The sequence below is a fragment of the Rhinoraja longicauda genome, chromosome 38 (genome assembly GCF_053455715.1).
Source record: "Rhinoraja longicauda isolate Sanriku21f chromosome 38, sRhiLon1.1, whole genome shotgun sequence".
In the NCBI taxonomy this organism is placed as follows: Eukaryota; Metazoa; Chordata; class Chondrichthyes; order Rajiformes; family Arhynchobatidae; genus Rhinoraja; species Rhinoraja longicauda.
Window position 1 is genome coordinate 2,213,576 of NC_135990.1, and position 15,672 is coordinate 2,229,247.

General features: G+C 41.6%; 1 protein-coding gene across 4 annotated transcripts in view; it reads right to left on the reverse strand.

The window, feature by feature from the left end:
* Positions 1-3,514: 3,514 nt before the first annotated feature.
* Positions 3,515-15,672, reverse strand: part of c38h15orf39 (chromosome 38 C15orf39 homolog) — a 57,795-nt gene continuing 45,637 nt past the window's right edge. For 3 of the 4 annotated variants that reach the window (XM_078429885.1, XM_078429884.1, XM_078429883.1), the window contains exons 2-3: positions 8,589-12,222; positions 3,515-5,923 (exon numbers count right to left, since the gene is read on the reverse strand). In XM_078429885.1, coding sequence (XP_078286011.1) covers positions 4,908-5,923; positions 8,589-12,186 — 4,614 coding nt within the window. In that variant the 5' untranslated portion in view covers positions 12,187-12,222 and the 3' untranslated portion in view covers positions 3,515-4,907. Of the gene's footprint in view, positions 5,924-6,044; positions 6,083-8,588; positions 12,223-15,672 lie in introns of all 4 variants that reach the window. The other variant, XM_078429886.1, reaches the window with a different exon arrangement.

Sequence of the window (15,672 nt, forward strand, 5' to 3'; positions counted from 1 at the left end):
TCAAAGGATACAGCAGGGTATAGATCAGTTACCGATATGGGCGGAGAAATAGTAGATGGTGTTTAATCTGGGCAAGTGTGAGGTGTTGCACCTTGGCTTGTCAAACGTAAGGAAAAAGTGAAGTTAATGGCAGAAACAGCATTGATGTTCAGAGGGATCTTGGGGTCCAAATCCTGAGCTCCCTTAAAGTGGCAACACAAGTAGATGGAGTGGTAAAGCAGGTGTATGGTATGCTTGCCTTCATCGGTCAGTGCATTGAGTACAACCATCAGGATAGACACAAATAGCTGGAGTAACTCAGCAGGACAGGCATCATCTTTGGAGAGAAGGAATGGACGACGTTTCGGGTCGAGACCCTTCAGACTGAGAGTCAGGGTAGAGGAAAACTAGAGATATGGAAAGGTACAAAGAGAATATAACCTTTGTAACCTTCCATATCTCTAGTTTCTCTCTTCCCGACTCTCAGGAGACCCGAAACACCGTTTGTCCATTGCCTCCACAGATGCCGCCTGTCTCGCTGGGTTCCCTCCAGCACTTTGTTTTGTTCAAGATTCCAGCATCTTTAGTTTCTCGTGTTGCCAACATTAGTTGAGCAAGTTCGAAATTTTGATATACAACATAAATGGAGTTGAAGGTAATCAGAATTGGACAAAGAACAAGGCAAGCCCAATTTTCTGTGTCATTGAATCATGTGGTTTATGGAAAATGCTACTAACATTTGTTACTAATGTTCATTCATCTTCGCCATGGTGTAATAAATAGTCCCATTTCATCAGTGATAAGGCAACTTCAACCTTTGTTTCTTCAGTTCACTTCAGCGAGTTCAACATAGTACTGTTCCTGCAGATAAGCAGAGATCGAGTTTCAATGCTGCAGCATTGAGACTGCAACAGCATGGATCTCTCTACAGAACATCCACCTTGGTAGCTTCAGGGATGCCAGCAACTGGAAGGTAGTCTTCTTGATTAGTAAGGATGTCAAGAGTAACAGGGAGAAGGCAGGAGAACGGGGTTGAGAAAGAAAAATAGATCAGCCACGATCAAATGGTGGCACTGACTCAAAGAGCCAAGTAGAAACATGGAAACATGGCTTAAAGCAAATAGCTTCATTCTGCTCCATGTCTTATGGTCTAGAAGCATTTATCGTCAGTGTCGTCCAGGTTGAATTGAAGACTGGTAAAGCAATTGTTGAGCACAAGAAGGGAGGTTAAACAAATAGGGTAATACTGCAGAGCAAGGTGTCAGAAGAACATGCCAACAGCACCAGCTCCACCACCAACTGGAGCGACTAGGCTTGTATACGCTGGAATTTAGAAGGATGAGAGGGGATCTTATCGAAACATATAAGATTATTAAGGGATTGGACACGTTAGAGGCAGGAAACATGTTCCCAATGTTGGGGGAGTCCAGAACCAGGGGCCACAGTTTAAGAATAAGGGGTAGGCCATTTAGAATGGAGATGAGGAAAAACCTTTTCAGTCAAGAGAGTTGTGAATCTGTGGAATTCTCTGCCTCAGAAGGCAGTGGAGGCCAATTCTCCGAATGCATTCAAGAGAGAGCTAGATAGAGCTCTTAAGGATAGCGGAGTCAGGGGGTATGGGGAGAAGGCAGGAACGGGGTACTTATTGAGAATGATCAGCCATGATCACGTTGAATGGCGGTGCTGGCTCGAAGGGCCAATTGGCCTCCTCCTGCACCTATTGTCTATTGGAACTCCTCCATCGAACTGGAGAGGCTCTGAACACAGCAAGGTGGTTGAGGTAGATCTGGGCACCTCCATCTTGTATTGTGCCTTCAAACATTTGCACTGATGGTTTTCTTCCAAGACTCGAGTGTCAAGAAAGCTCGTAGAAAAGGATTAGTCCAAGAGTAAGAGAACCCACACCATTGTTCCACGGCTGTGGGAGTTGTTAATGTACTGTTCCCTTTGTCAGACGGTGACTAAATGCAGTGTCCACATCAAGTATATTGCATTTAATGATTTCTTCTGTTGCGCCGACATTTCAGCCCGAAGCAAAGAATGGATAATGTAGCAAGAGACACCAGTGTAACTTAAAACTTGTAGAAAGAGGCCAAGTGCTTGAATTATGGCAGGTGGCAAGTCTGGAAAGAGAACCGTAACAGAAAGCTGGTGTGCATGTTGCCTGCGGTTAGAAAGTGACGAATGAACATAAATACCACTCAATACAAGTTCTTTATTATTGTGGATAGTTTGGAAAGGTACTACAGCAATTCATTGGAAACACCCTAATGAACAATTGCTGCTCGTTTCTCATATTTACCTGTGCCGGAGCTAGCTGGAAAATACTTGGCAACATGAAAATTGTGCCATGGCAGTAAGAACTAGTATAACAGTCAGCTGTAGAATTGTTGGCTGGGTGAATGGAATCTATACACTTTGGAGTGATGCTGTATACACTGGCCCATACGCTTTCACATTATAACATGCTCAGAAGTTGGTTTTCTCGTTGAGGGTCAGCAGAATAAAGATTTCAACCTGAAGCAGAATATAAATCTTTGCCAACGTCATGGGGCCAACACTCACGAGGTAACATGGCGGCAAGTGGATCGTTATTGAAAAAGATGTAGGTCTGCTTTCTTGGTATCTCCTAACCCATTGCCTTGGGTCTCATGTGTTGTAGTGGCATCACTCACCTTATGTGCCAAGACCTCATGCACACAACTGGCACAGCCTTGTTAGAAAACTAGACAATAGGCTTTCAGCTGCTCTGAATAACCTGAAATGATGCAAAAAAAAGCTGATGTTTTGGGCTTTGTTTACTTATTTCAACCGTAAAAGGCAGATGTTTCTCATTTCAATTTAATTCCCATCTTGTGGGTGATCACATCCATGCTTCCAAGAAAGATACCGTAATATCTCGACACCATGTGTTCTATTGAGTGATCTTTATTGTTCTATCCTTTTGTTTTCTTCTGGACGAACATCATTCTCAGCAGCAGAGAGTGAGATTCCTTCGCATCTTAAGATTCTTCAACACCATCTTAAGGGTCAATCACAGCATTCTCTACAATGTTAAGTGTCAACATCTTCACCATGGTAAGAGTCAATGATACCATTCTGTGGGGACTTCTGAAACTCCAGGCTGTAGTGCAGGGCTCCACATATTGATTACCGGCACTTAAGATAGAGTTTTGGCAATGGGGCAGCACGGTGGCGTAGCGGTAGAGTTGCTGCCTTACAGCAAATGCAGCGCCGGAGACCCGGGTTTGATCCCGACTACGGGTGCTGTCTGTATTGAGTTTGTACATTCTCCCCGTGACCTGTGTGGGTTTTCTCCGAGATCTTCGGTTTCCTCCCACGCTCCAGACGTACAGGTTTGTAGGTTAATTGGCCGGGCAAATGTAAAAATTGTCCCTAGTGTGTGTAGGATGATGTTAATGTGAGGGGATCGCTGGTTGGCACAGACCCGGTAGGCTGAAGGGTCTGTTTCCGCGCTGTATCGCTAAACTAAATGTTCATCCACAGGCACCATTTTTGGAGTTGCATTTGCATCAACGTGTATTTTAATTCACCTCAACGTCATGTAAATATATTCAAAAGAACCACACATTTCAATATTTTAAGATCTTTATACAAAAGTACTTAACTCAAAGTAGTTTGTAACAACACAGGCTTTTCAAACCATCATTCATATTTAGGCACACTATTTCAATTTCATTTTAACTTACCAAGGTACAAAACTAAGGTATTACAAAAAAATAGAAAACACAGTGTAACTATGCTACATGTTATCAATGCCACAAATTCTTCGTTTATGCAGCAGCAATAATCAGAGATGAGCACAATTGCCTCCATGATGTACAGTATGCAGTTATTTTTTGATGAGAGGAAAAGGGAACCACATTTACAGCAAGTACTCTATGTACTGGAGCGTAACTTGTAAAACTCTGTCCATATTACCACAACCCAAACAACTCGAAAGTGTTCACTTAAATTTTAGAAGGGAGGTTACAAAAAAGTTTACAAATGCTTCTCTACTATCAAAAGTTTATAAACAAATTTGTATTCCACATTGTTGAACTGAACTCTGAGAAATAGACACAGTAAAATGACTGGCACAAATATTTTTGATATTCTACCCATTAATTAACCAAGTTTCTGTAGAAATATGGTGCAGGGACTGAAATAGACCTCTATCACCCCAGGTAACAATGGATTAAATTAGGATTCCTGGCAACTCCCATTTGGTAGGTTGGTGTGCATGCACAAGTGTGTGTGTGTGTGTTCATACCAATGGTAAACTATAGCTAGACTGCAAGCTAGTTGTATAGATATCACAGCACCCATTGAGAAATTAGGTGAATGCATCAAAGGAACGTACAGCAGGTTGCTAGCACTTGCTAGCTGTGCCCCAGAACAAATCAGTACTTTCAACAGGAGGAGAACTGATTGCAGGGAAAACCCAATATGCAACAAGTAGGTTTGGAAGAGGAAAAACAAGTAATTGCAGATGCTGGTTTACAAAAGACAGGGTGCTGGAGGAGCTCAATGGGACAGGCAGCATCTCATAAAAACATGGCTAAGCGATGTTTCAGGTTGGGACCCTTCAGCTTAAATTAATTTTACTTGTATGCACTTGGAATTTTGAACCCTTTCCTTAATTTAAGTTTGGAATGTGTATATTTTCAACCCCGATTGATATCATAGGAATGTTGTTCGCCCTATTGTCCCACCAACATTTGAATTGTATAAAAAAAATCATCACACATTATTTTGCCATTTTGGAATTAACTGTTGCAGAGGTATCATTTCTTGCTAGTAAACTAAAACCCCACTGAGACTTGCTTACAAAATGTAGAATTTCTACTAATCACATGCTGAAGTTTGCTTTACTTCCCACAGTGGTCATCTCAACTATTCAGAATTCTTACGTTTTTCTTTTAAAGTCAGTCATCAACTCTCAGCCATCCCTTTTCATAATCTTGCAAGAGTTCAAGGTAGTATTTCCAATCAGGTTCTGTCTCATATTTAATTTCATACACAGTCTTTAAAGGATTCTCGTGCTTTTCATGTATTCTGAGTACGACACCTTTGTACCAAGACTCAGATTTATCATTTTCCTCATACAGATGCCTGATATGTTTACCCACTAAATTTGGGTACTTATTTTCCTGATGATTTCTTAAGCTTAGAGGTCTCAAACCTTTCTTCTGATCCAGCCGTTGTGAGTTACGAGTCAATAAAGGCTTTCTCGTGGTGATTGGTCTCAATATTATGTTTCTGCAGGGAGTAGTTTTTACTGGTTTATGAAACTTTAGTCGCACGATCGAGCCATGGAGCAGGTGAACTTTGGACGTGCTCCTCGTCAGTCTTAGTGCAGCTGGATTTTTCTTTGCCACCGTTTGGGGTTCTTTAACCATCACAGGGCGGGGAATATCTGTTCCATTACTGTCATTTTTAATGACCACTCTGTTCAACTTAACTACCAAAGCACTGTCCCTTTTTCCAAAAGTATTTCTCACCCTCTCCTCCAAGATCTCTTTGGTACCCCTGCATAGTTTCCGTGGAGTTGGCCGAGGGTCCTTGGACAATTCCACTGCACAAGGATTTTGCTCAGGTTCTGTGGGGCAAGATTTTTCTGAATGATCAACGGATGATGAGTTAACATTGTTTGCAGACGATGAACTACTTGCTGAATTAATACATACAGGGTTGGAATTTACACACGAGGAAACTTTATCATTTCGTAGCCTTTTCCTCAGTTTTACACCAAGTCTGGGTACGGTAATGCCATCTTCAGGCTTTTCTTCATTGGAAGAAGGGTTTTTAACTGGAGGTCTGCTTTTTACTTTTTTCTTCTTCCCACCAGAACCAGAATCTGTTTGCTGGTCTTTATGACCACTCTTGCCAGCTGGATTTGGAGTGACGGCAATCTTCTTCAGCTCGTCATCGTTTTGGACACCTACAAAAGACAGGAATTGTATACAATTAGCATTTCAGATAAGCTAATTAAATCATTATTTAATAAAGAAATTAAACCAAATAAAAGTGCTACAGGATTCAAAACACTGGTTAAAAGATACCTGCACTGGAGCATCTAGACCAACATGTGTAGGTAGATCTGCAAGAAAAAAATTCATTTACAGCGATCTTTAGGTAGATTATTAATTATGCCTAATATATATTTTAAGTAGGTTTTAAATTAGATTTTTTAAATTCCCAGCTACATCTAATATTATTTTTTTCTCCAAAAGATTTGAAACTTTTATTATTTGGTAAAATGATAAGATTTTTCTCTCTTGCAGAGATGGAGGTACAATTTGTAACAATAAGGCTTAGAGATTAATCTGCACTGCTGGGTTTCAGTCAAGACTAAAATGATCCAAACTTTCAAAATTTGAATTTGACATTAAGCTTTCGTAAAGGAATACGCAACACATAAGACCATTAAGTGTCTTAAACAGAAAGTTAAATATGTACAGGGTTATAATTGTTTAAATCTTTTAAACATTTAAATTTTAGATCTTATATTCAGAGGAGGTAAACTTTATGTCAACTCCAATCACATCTTCGTTTTTAATGCTTCAGTTCAGATCAACAACAATGTTTTGTCATCAAAGTAGTCATTCCTTTCCCACTGTTTTATAGTTCACATTATAGAAAATACTCAAAATTCACAATTTAGCAACTGACATTTAAAAAAAAATATGGCGTCCAAGAATATGGTTTGCAATGGTAAATAATGAACAGTCATTCATCATTACAGGCAATAAATGCTCAGGATAGGAACTCAAAATACATGCAATACTAATAAGCAACTTACTCCATTTGATTATATGTGGATACTTAAAGGCCATGTATTCAAAGTTGGTCAAAACATTTCATATCTTGATTCTGGATGGAAAATTTACATTATACCTCTGTGACAAGACAAGAAGTGTTTTTTACTAAATATTGCTCGCTTGTAGCAACCAAGAATGGAGATGAGCATTCAGTCGTGAGTCTGCTCCACAGTTCAATGACTGATTCCCAATAACATATCCCGCACTCTCGCCCTAGCCCCTGATGCCTCTGGTGTCTATGAATATTCAACTCCACAGTCCTGTGGTAGAAAATTCAACAGGTTGACCATCTTCTACATGAAATCTCTGATCTCAATCCTAAATGTCTTAGCTCTATATTGTCATACTGTGACCCCCTCATTCTAGGCTGTTGCCCATCACCTCGTCCCAGCCAGAATAACATGCTTCACATATCCAGTCTGCCTATTCCTGAAAGCAGATAAACACTACTGCATTGAATCAAGCTTTAATTTTCTTCAAAGGATGAAACTTATGGCATAGGCATCAAAGGTCTTGTGAAAGCAGGGCTACAATGCTTCTTTCTAACTGAATGAAGTTCTTCAGCTGTTTTTTAAAAATTTTGAAGCTAAAAGCTTAATAACCATAAAGAGTCATTTCCAGAGGAATGCCCAGTTCTAGGGGTGAATCGCCCTGATCGCCTGGAGAGGATCTCATGTTACATTCTCTAGGGCTTTTGCCCCCTGCTCATACATGGACTATGAACAGAACAGCGAAATTGATGACTGGAGGATGTAGTCATTAACTGCTGATAAAACAAGACTAGAGAAAAAGCTCGCAACATCAAGAAATTCACACGCACAATTTGGGCTTTAGTTTTGGATTTCATCTTTTAACTGTAACAGACCAACACCTAACATTGAGCTTGCAAACATCCAAATATATCACCTTTTTCATTATTTATCACCTCTGCTTCCAAAAAAATTACCAATTTTGCTTAAACCATGCCAAAGCCAATTTCACTCTCTTCTATCCAAAGTAGCAACTAAAAATTGGAGAACAGAACTGGATAAGCCAGGGTTAACTGTTAGTACTGTATTTTCAGAAATAACCCATGTAATAAGGATGAATTAGGCTTTTAAAGTACAGGAGGGGACATTTACATGGGTAAAAAACTTTTACTTGGGATATTTTCCAGAGTCCCAGTTCCAGATTCCATAGTCAAATGACAATTGTTAGAATACTCTGCACCAAAAGAAAAGTTAGAAGATTAGTTTATTTCAATTAGGAGTTTGGGGTTAAATATATTTATTGTACAAGACCCAACCTGCAGCAATTTAATAGAAAGAGTAGTAAAAATGTGTGTTGTGAGAGTTGCAATTATTTAGCATGCCAATTAACTAATCATTACGATCTTGATGCAGGCACATGGGATAATTGGGAGATTACAATGTGTGAAAAGAGTGAAAGAAATAAACAGTGGACAAAAAGAACTGCAAATGCTGGGATCGTGAGCAAAAACACACAAAGTGCTGGAGTAACTCAGCGGGTCAGGCAGCATCTCTGGAGAACATGGATAGGCGACTGTTTGGGTCAGGACCCTTCTTCAAACTGATATTATAAAGAGCGATTGGAAGTTTGCAAGTGATAGTAAGATATAATATGTTAATAGGTTATTATGAAATTACAGTAGAACCATGTGATTTGGACGATTTCAGATGTTTTAAAAAAAATTGAAGCTAAAAACTTAATAACCATAAAGAGTCATTAGACTTGCCTGAGAAACAGTTCTCACCCAAGAGAGTGCAAAACTGCAAGGGGACTTACCAAGACGAAGCTTTGCACAAGAATGCCACAGAACATTCAACAAGTCTGGATAGATTTCAGGCAGTTGCTTAAGGGAGAGCAGCTTGATCAGTCTCGAGGAACATCGTTCTAGTTTCAACTCACTTTGTAGCTTCTTCTCCTCCGAAAGAGTTGTCGGTCGCAGTTCTATTTTGTGCTCCTGAAAAACTTGATCAATCATCGCTCCCTTGAGGCTCGGAAAGAGTTTCTCCTTCACTAAATATATTGGAATAAAGACCGCACCTGCCCTTATTACATGGGGAAATGGGCACTCCCTGGTGAAACGGTAGGTCTCCAGATGAGAAAGCAGTTTCTGCATGGTTGGTTGAACATGCCCGTAGCGGAGCCAAATCTCCTGTGATTTTGACATCTCTACTTCCTCACTGTTTCTCGTAGTATTCTTAGACTTTAGTGAAGATTTCAATTTAGGATTTTCCTGGCCACGGTTCTGCATTTCAATGTCCTGTAAACATGCACGCAAAACCTCTTCAGAGGTTTCCTCCATAGAGCGAGCAATCATGTCACACAGGGACCGATGAAGACTCAGAAAGTAAACGTCACTGTCATTCTCGTTGGGGATTGATTCTTCATTACTGGGAACACTGGGCTTGATTTCACAAGGAGGCTTCTTAACTTCCGGAACAGGACTCAGTGGCGATTTGGGCTCATTGGGCATGATTAACTTCAGAGGTCTCAGAAACAATCTCAATGGATTAATCGACCCAAGTAAATTCAATTTTGTAGCATCAATAGTCTCTCTTTCTGGATGAGTAGGATTGGGTCCATCCACTGCAAAATAGGCTGGTCTCAGTATTTTATATTTATTCAGATCCAACATGAGGGCACTATGATTAACTACACTGCTCGCGACAGAGGTTTTAACTGCTGTTTGCACATCGATATCAGATTGTGCTTCCGCTTCTGGTTTCCTCTTATGACTCTCAGATTCTGCAGTATTTTGCTGCTTTTCATTTGATACTTCCTCGTTCCTCAATTCCTCTCTGGACTCGCTAGAACCTGAAGGCAGTGTTAACGGAGTGTCATCCACTTTTCTTTGTGGTCCTTCCGCATTACTCGTGGACTCTCCAGGACTTACTTTCTCTTCTTCTTTCATTTCTTCACCACATTCTTGTTCTTCCTCAGATCCGCAGGAAGCTGAGAACTGTTGTTGAGCGACATCCATAGGTTGATGTTTATTCTTAATGCTGAGGTCTAAGGCTGATTCGGCATCTGTTTTGGTCATCTCACCAAGCTTTCCAGCGCTATGGTCAAATTCTTGGCTTGCTGTAGAGCTGCTGCTCGATTGATGCGCAACATTTTGAATCCTGAGGTTAGGAGACAAGTTAATGTCTTGTCGCTGTATGTCTATGGAATTCTTCTCATTTTCTGCTTTCCTTAGATGTATTCCTGATAGGCCTTCGTTGCTAGTGACCCCTGTGCAGTTGGAGGGGTTGCTTTGCTGTAATTCAGCGTCTTTGCACTGTAATTCACTGGTGCCCATTGAAAGTTGTACAGGGGGTTGCTTAAATAAGTCGGGGTTCATGACCCCAGCATAGCTAAAATGCTTAGTTTTGTTTTCTGAAGAACATGAACAGTGTAAAGATTTATTGGAATCTGACTGACATTTCTGACACCTTGAGAAAAACAGGCCTGTGGCTTCCAGATAAGATCTGTAAGGTGCCAAACTGAACACATTATTAATAACAGGCATAGGCGGGGAAGAAGCAGACAGTCTCTCGTCTTCCCTTGAAGAGGAGGGAGATTGGAAATTAAGCTCCAATACTCTTCTGTTTGGACTAATATTGTAACTCTTTGGAGAGTCACCCAGTCCAGAGTCCACTAGCTTGTTATTAACAATTTCATTCTTTTTACTGAAAGTTAAAATACCATGATTACTAATAGGTGAACTATCAATGCTTGGGTGCCGTTCATGCATATAAATGTCCTTTGGTCTTTGATCTGCAGGGGAGACAGCTGGTCTCTCGAATGCCCCCTTCAAATGTTTTCCAGAGAGTACTGGTTGAAAGGCACTGTGTTTGCTGATCAGCTGATGCTGGCCAATATATTCCTTATTGGAAAGAGAATTTAATGAATCGTAACATCGTTTATCTGTTTGTGTTTCAACAATAACATGCGGCCTGAAGTGCAGGATATCCGATGAAGGCAGTTTTCCGTTTGTTGGATCGTGGTGAAATGGGGGAGCACTTTTTCGAGAGGGGCTTTGTAACTCCAGCTGTCCCGGTTGTGTCCCGGATTCCAAACCCGGATGAATCAAAGGACCTGTCAGGGGGATGCCTTTCTGCACTGGAGGGGAATGAACAGGATACCTGAGAGATTCAGAGTGCTGTTGGTAAGGGTTTCCTGAGCTTAGCTGACCTACAAACGTGGACGTTGCTACAGGTATCCGCCCACCTGTGCCTTGAGTTGAGGTGTATGGGCAACTACTTATCTGTGCTCTGTAGCCATGTGGATGCTGCAATGAGTAGGGATTTTGCTGATTTAAAATAGTGTTTTGCGAGTGAACAACTTTTGGCTGAATTGGCATTGGAAACTTTGGAGGTGACAACTTCTCACCGTAGAACGGTGGCTGCAGCTGTTGCCCTTCGCTTGTTGAATATGGGTGTAAAGGAGGTTTTTGGAAGTTATGGAGGCTGTGCATAGATGCCTGGCTTGGCATGTTTCCATATTGTAGCATAGAATATCTGGGATCTTGAAGAATATTCCTACTGTACGCACCATATCCTTGGCACAGGGATGACCGTAGTCCGGCTAGGCTTCCAGTTTCTTTGGAGATTCTGTCTGTAGAACTAGGCTGTGCACTGCTAGGTCCATGAGGCAATGATTTATTTTTCAAAACAGGATTACCATACTGCTGAGTGTGCATCAATTGATCATTATTTGCAATTAAACAGCTTGAAGTAACCGGAGTTGTCATTCTCCATTCAGTTTCCCGTCCTCGTCGGTGAAAATGATCTGCCGAATTTTCCAAAGAGCAACCAACCCCGCTGCAGATGCTACTTCTATATACAGGTTGTGGAAATGCTACATTTCCGCAGTTATGGACTGCAGGTAACGTAGACGCCATTAAGACACGTTTCCCAGCGGCAGCTGGGCAGAGTAAGCCCGAGAGGGTCGGAGCATTCCTCAAGTTCTTTTGTCGTTCAACAAAAGTGACCCACTTTGACCGGACATTCATCAGGTCCTTGACCAAATCAAGTTTATCTTTCTCATTTGCAGATCGCTGAAACGTTGTGGGTGGAATGTCGAGTTCAGTCTGATTCAAACGGTTGCCAAGATGAGCATCATCAGTAGCTCGCGACTGGGCAGAGAGATTACTCGTGCTTTGTAAATAGGGTCGCGCCTGACTCCAGATTCCCGAGGTGTCGGTTCCATCTCGATTTCTAAGATGATATGCTAAATAAGATCCAGTGTATTTAAGGGAGTTTTCTTGTGCATAATTGGGGAACGGGCTGGGTTTACAAATCTCTCCTGATAATTCATTGGGTTCGTTGTCCAGTCGAGGTATCTTGCTACAAATGAAAGAATCCATGCATTCAAGATTTCTTTTATTGGCCATCATGATCCTTGTCGGCTTTTATCTGCTCCAGTAAAAGGTCTTAACCAAAACAAAAAGAGAGAAAGAACATTAAAAACACCAAGCAACATTATATCATGGTTAAAATAAATGCAGAACACATGCCACTGTGCCAACTGGAAGTTAGTTGGTGAATGTATGCGCAGATATAATCAATGCAACATTAGAAATTAAGATAACTAAAAAATAACGCTGGAAATGAGAGAGATAAAAGACGAGCCGATTCTCTGAAATTATTGAATTCATAGTTTGAGGACAACTGTAAAGGAGGAAGGGGATTCAGGGTTAAGGTGTATGTGACCAAATGCTACAGGAAGATGAACTATCACTAAATTAGATTGCATACCTCAGATGCCTGCAAGGCTATCTCTGTGTAGTTGCCAGCTTGTGATTAACAAGGGGATGTTGTTGAATTACAAAGGAAAGGGAACGGATACTAAGGAAGAGCAAAGAGTAGAATGAGCCCCTTTACAACCACCATAAAGCTGAGCACCAGGAAGATGTGTTTATGTTAGTAGACTGAACTAATGACTTTGGACATGGTCAGTCATAGTGGGTGATGATTAATCAAACTCCTATCCTCTTGCAAGACCACCCGTGTGGGGTATCTGGTTTTGTGATCACTTGTAAAACCTATTGTATTTGGTGTATAAATGTGCTGCTGAAACACTCTGTGAGTGAGTGGGGTCCTCGAGTGACTGCTAGTGTGCAAGCATACTAGTTGTAGCTCTCTCACTCCCACTGTCGTGATAAAGACTCTAATGTTTTACCACTTTATGGTATTGTTGTCTGTCTATAGAATCAACTTTAACACAACCTTGTATAATTGCAGTCACAGAATTGAAGGGAACTAATCAAAAGTGCAAGTTGACGCAGCGGTAGTTGCTACCTTACAGCGCTTGCAGCGCCAGAGACACAGGTTCGATCCAGACTACAGGCGCTGTCTGCAAGGAGTTTGTTCGTTCTCTCTGTGGCCACATGGGTTTTCTCTGAGATCTTCGGTTTCCTCCCACTCTCCAAAGACGTACAGGTTTGTAGGTTAATTGGTTTGGTACAAGTGTAAAATTGTCCCTAGTGTGTGTAGGATAGCGTTAATATTGCGGGGATCGCTGGTCGGTGCGGACTCGGTGGGCCGAAGGGCCTGTTTCCGCGCTGAAACTCTGAACTAAACTAAACTTGAGGTATTTTGAAGTGTTCAGGTGCCCAATTTTGGGAAACTCACAAATTACATTGTATACACCTATTAGAATTATTATTCTATTCGTGAATAATCAATCACTATTAGATGAGATATAATAGTGTTTTTTTTAAAGCACTATAAAGCTCTGAACTATATTTTGTAATAAAGGGTCTTGTGCAAAAGTATCACGTATTTCAACCTGAATACATGCCAGTGAACAGATTTATTCACAAAATGCTGGAGTAACTCAGCAGGTCAGGCAGCATCTCGGGAGAGAAGGAATGGGTGACGTTTCGGGTCGAGACCCTTCTTCAGACTGATGTCGGGGGTGGGACAAAGGAAGGATATAGGTGGAGACAGGAAGATAGAGGGAGATCTGGGAAGGAGGAGGGGAAGGGAGGGACAGAGGAGCTATCTGAAGTTGGAGAAGTCGACGTTCATACCACCGGGCCGCAAACTGCCCAGGCGAAATATGAGGTGCTGCTCCTCCAATTTCCGGCGGGCCTCACTATGGCACTGGAGGAGGCCCATGCCAGTGAACAGAAATGCTTATCTGATACCTCATAGGAATGCGTTACTCTGGAGTCACATTTAATGGACTGCTCAACTGGGTTGAAATTAATTAGCATCATGCAGACATGTATCCAATGCACAATTTACATTGAAGCCAGAAAACAGAAATTATCCGTACTAGCACATTTCAGGCATGTCAAAAACTTATTTGGAAGCAAAATTCAAAAAACACTTTTCTTCTCTGATTCAAATGCCTATTTTACAATTAGAAAACCTAAATATCGATGTGTGGCCAGAGATTGGATTTGGAAAATCATTTAATGCCCATGAAAACTATGCATTGTAAAACTCTTTGGAGCTAGATTATTTGCAAAGACTAAACATTGCTAAAAACCCTAATCTTAAACAAGTTACAGGGGCTATCAGTCACGCCACCTGTTTTTATTATACACTAGACCAAGTGGACCCGTTGGTCCCGTTGTTACTAAAGGTTCTTAAGTAACTTGTCAGTTTCTTTGTTGACCTCCAGAATCAGTCAGCCCCCCCACATCCCCCTCCCCTGCCATGCACAGCAAGATCCCACTCAGATTATACTCAAATAATCCTTGCATTTGAACCATAACCCCAATCAGCTCCAAAACCCTCCCGCATGGGTCTAGCACCCTCCCCATCCCCCATAATCAGCCAGCCCCTCCCCACATCCCCCTCCCCTGCCATGCACAGCAAGATCCCACTCAGATTATACTCAAATAATCCTTGCATTTGAACCATAACCCCAATCAGCTCCAAAACCCTCCCGCATGGGTCTAGCACCCTCCCCATCCCCCATAATCAGCCAGCCCCCCCCCACATCCCCCTCCCCTGCCATGCACAGCAAGATCCCACTCAGATTATACTCAAATAATCCTTGCATTTGAACCATAACCCCAATCAGCTCCAAAACCCTCCCGCATGGGTCTAGCACCCTCCCCATCCCCCAGAATCAGTCAGCCCCCCACATCCCCCTCCCCTGCCATGCACAGCAAGATCCCACTCAGATTATACTCAAATAATCCTTGCATTTGAACCATAACCCCAATCAGCTCCAAAACCCTCCTGCGTTGGTCTAGCACCCTCCCCGTCCCCCAGAATCAGTCGGACGCCCCACATCCCCCTCCCCTGCAATACACAGCAAGATCCCACAGTTTGAAGGGGCTTTGCCAGCACTCAATCGATCCCTGTTCAGGATCTCAAATTGAAAGACTGATTCACCACCTTACAAAAGTTCGTCGTTTTACCATGTGTTTATATACATTCAAGATTCAAGATATCTTTATCAAGGGGAGTGTAATTGTTCAACAATAATGGCAGTATAAAAATAAAAAGATCTCCACTGTCACCTCAGATGTTGTACGACAATTGACTTGTGTACAGAAGGATTTTCTGTGATCATGCTGTGATGCATTTTTAAACATGTGGGGTTTTCTAACCACCGCCAGGTGGCAGAATTACCAAAGACCTTCACTCGGGCTTTCCACAATGTCCTTTTACTATAGAAGGAAATGACCACCTGATGATTAACGGGGTGAAGTTGATGGTTTTCAGTTGCACCATCTCGAGAAACAACTGTGGGATTTATTCTATCAGTTTGTTTGAAGAATTCTTAAGTTTATTCAAGAATTATTGTTGGGCTAAAGAGGATTAATTCTCATCAGCAACCAAAAGCAGTGACTTCCAACTACAAAGGCACTTAATCATAAAACGTACACTGAGCAGCAGATAACATTAAATCATGTGCA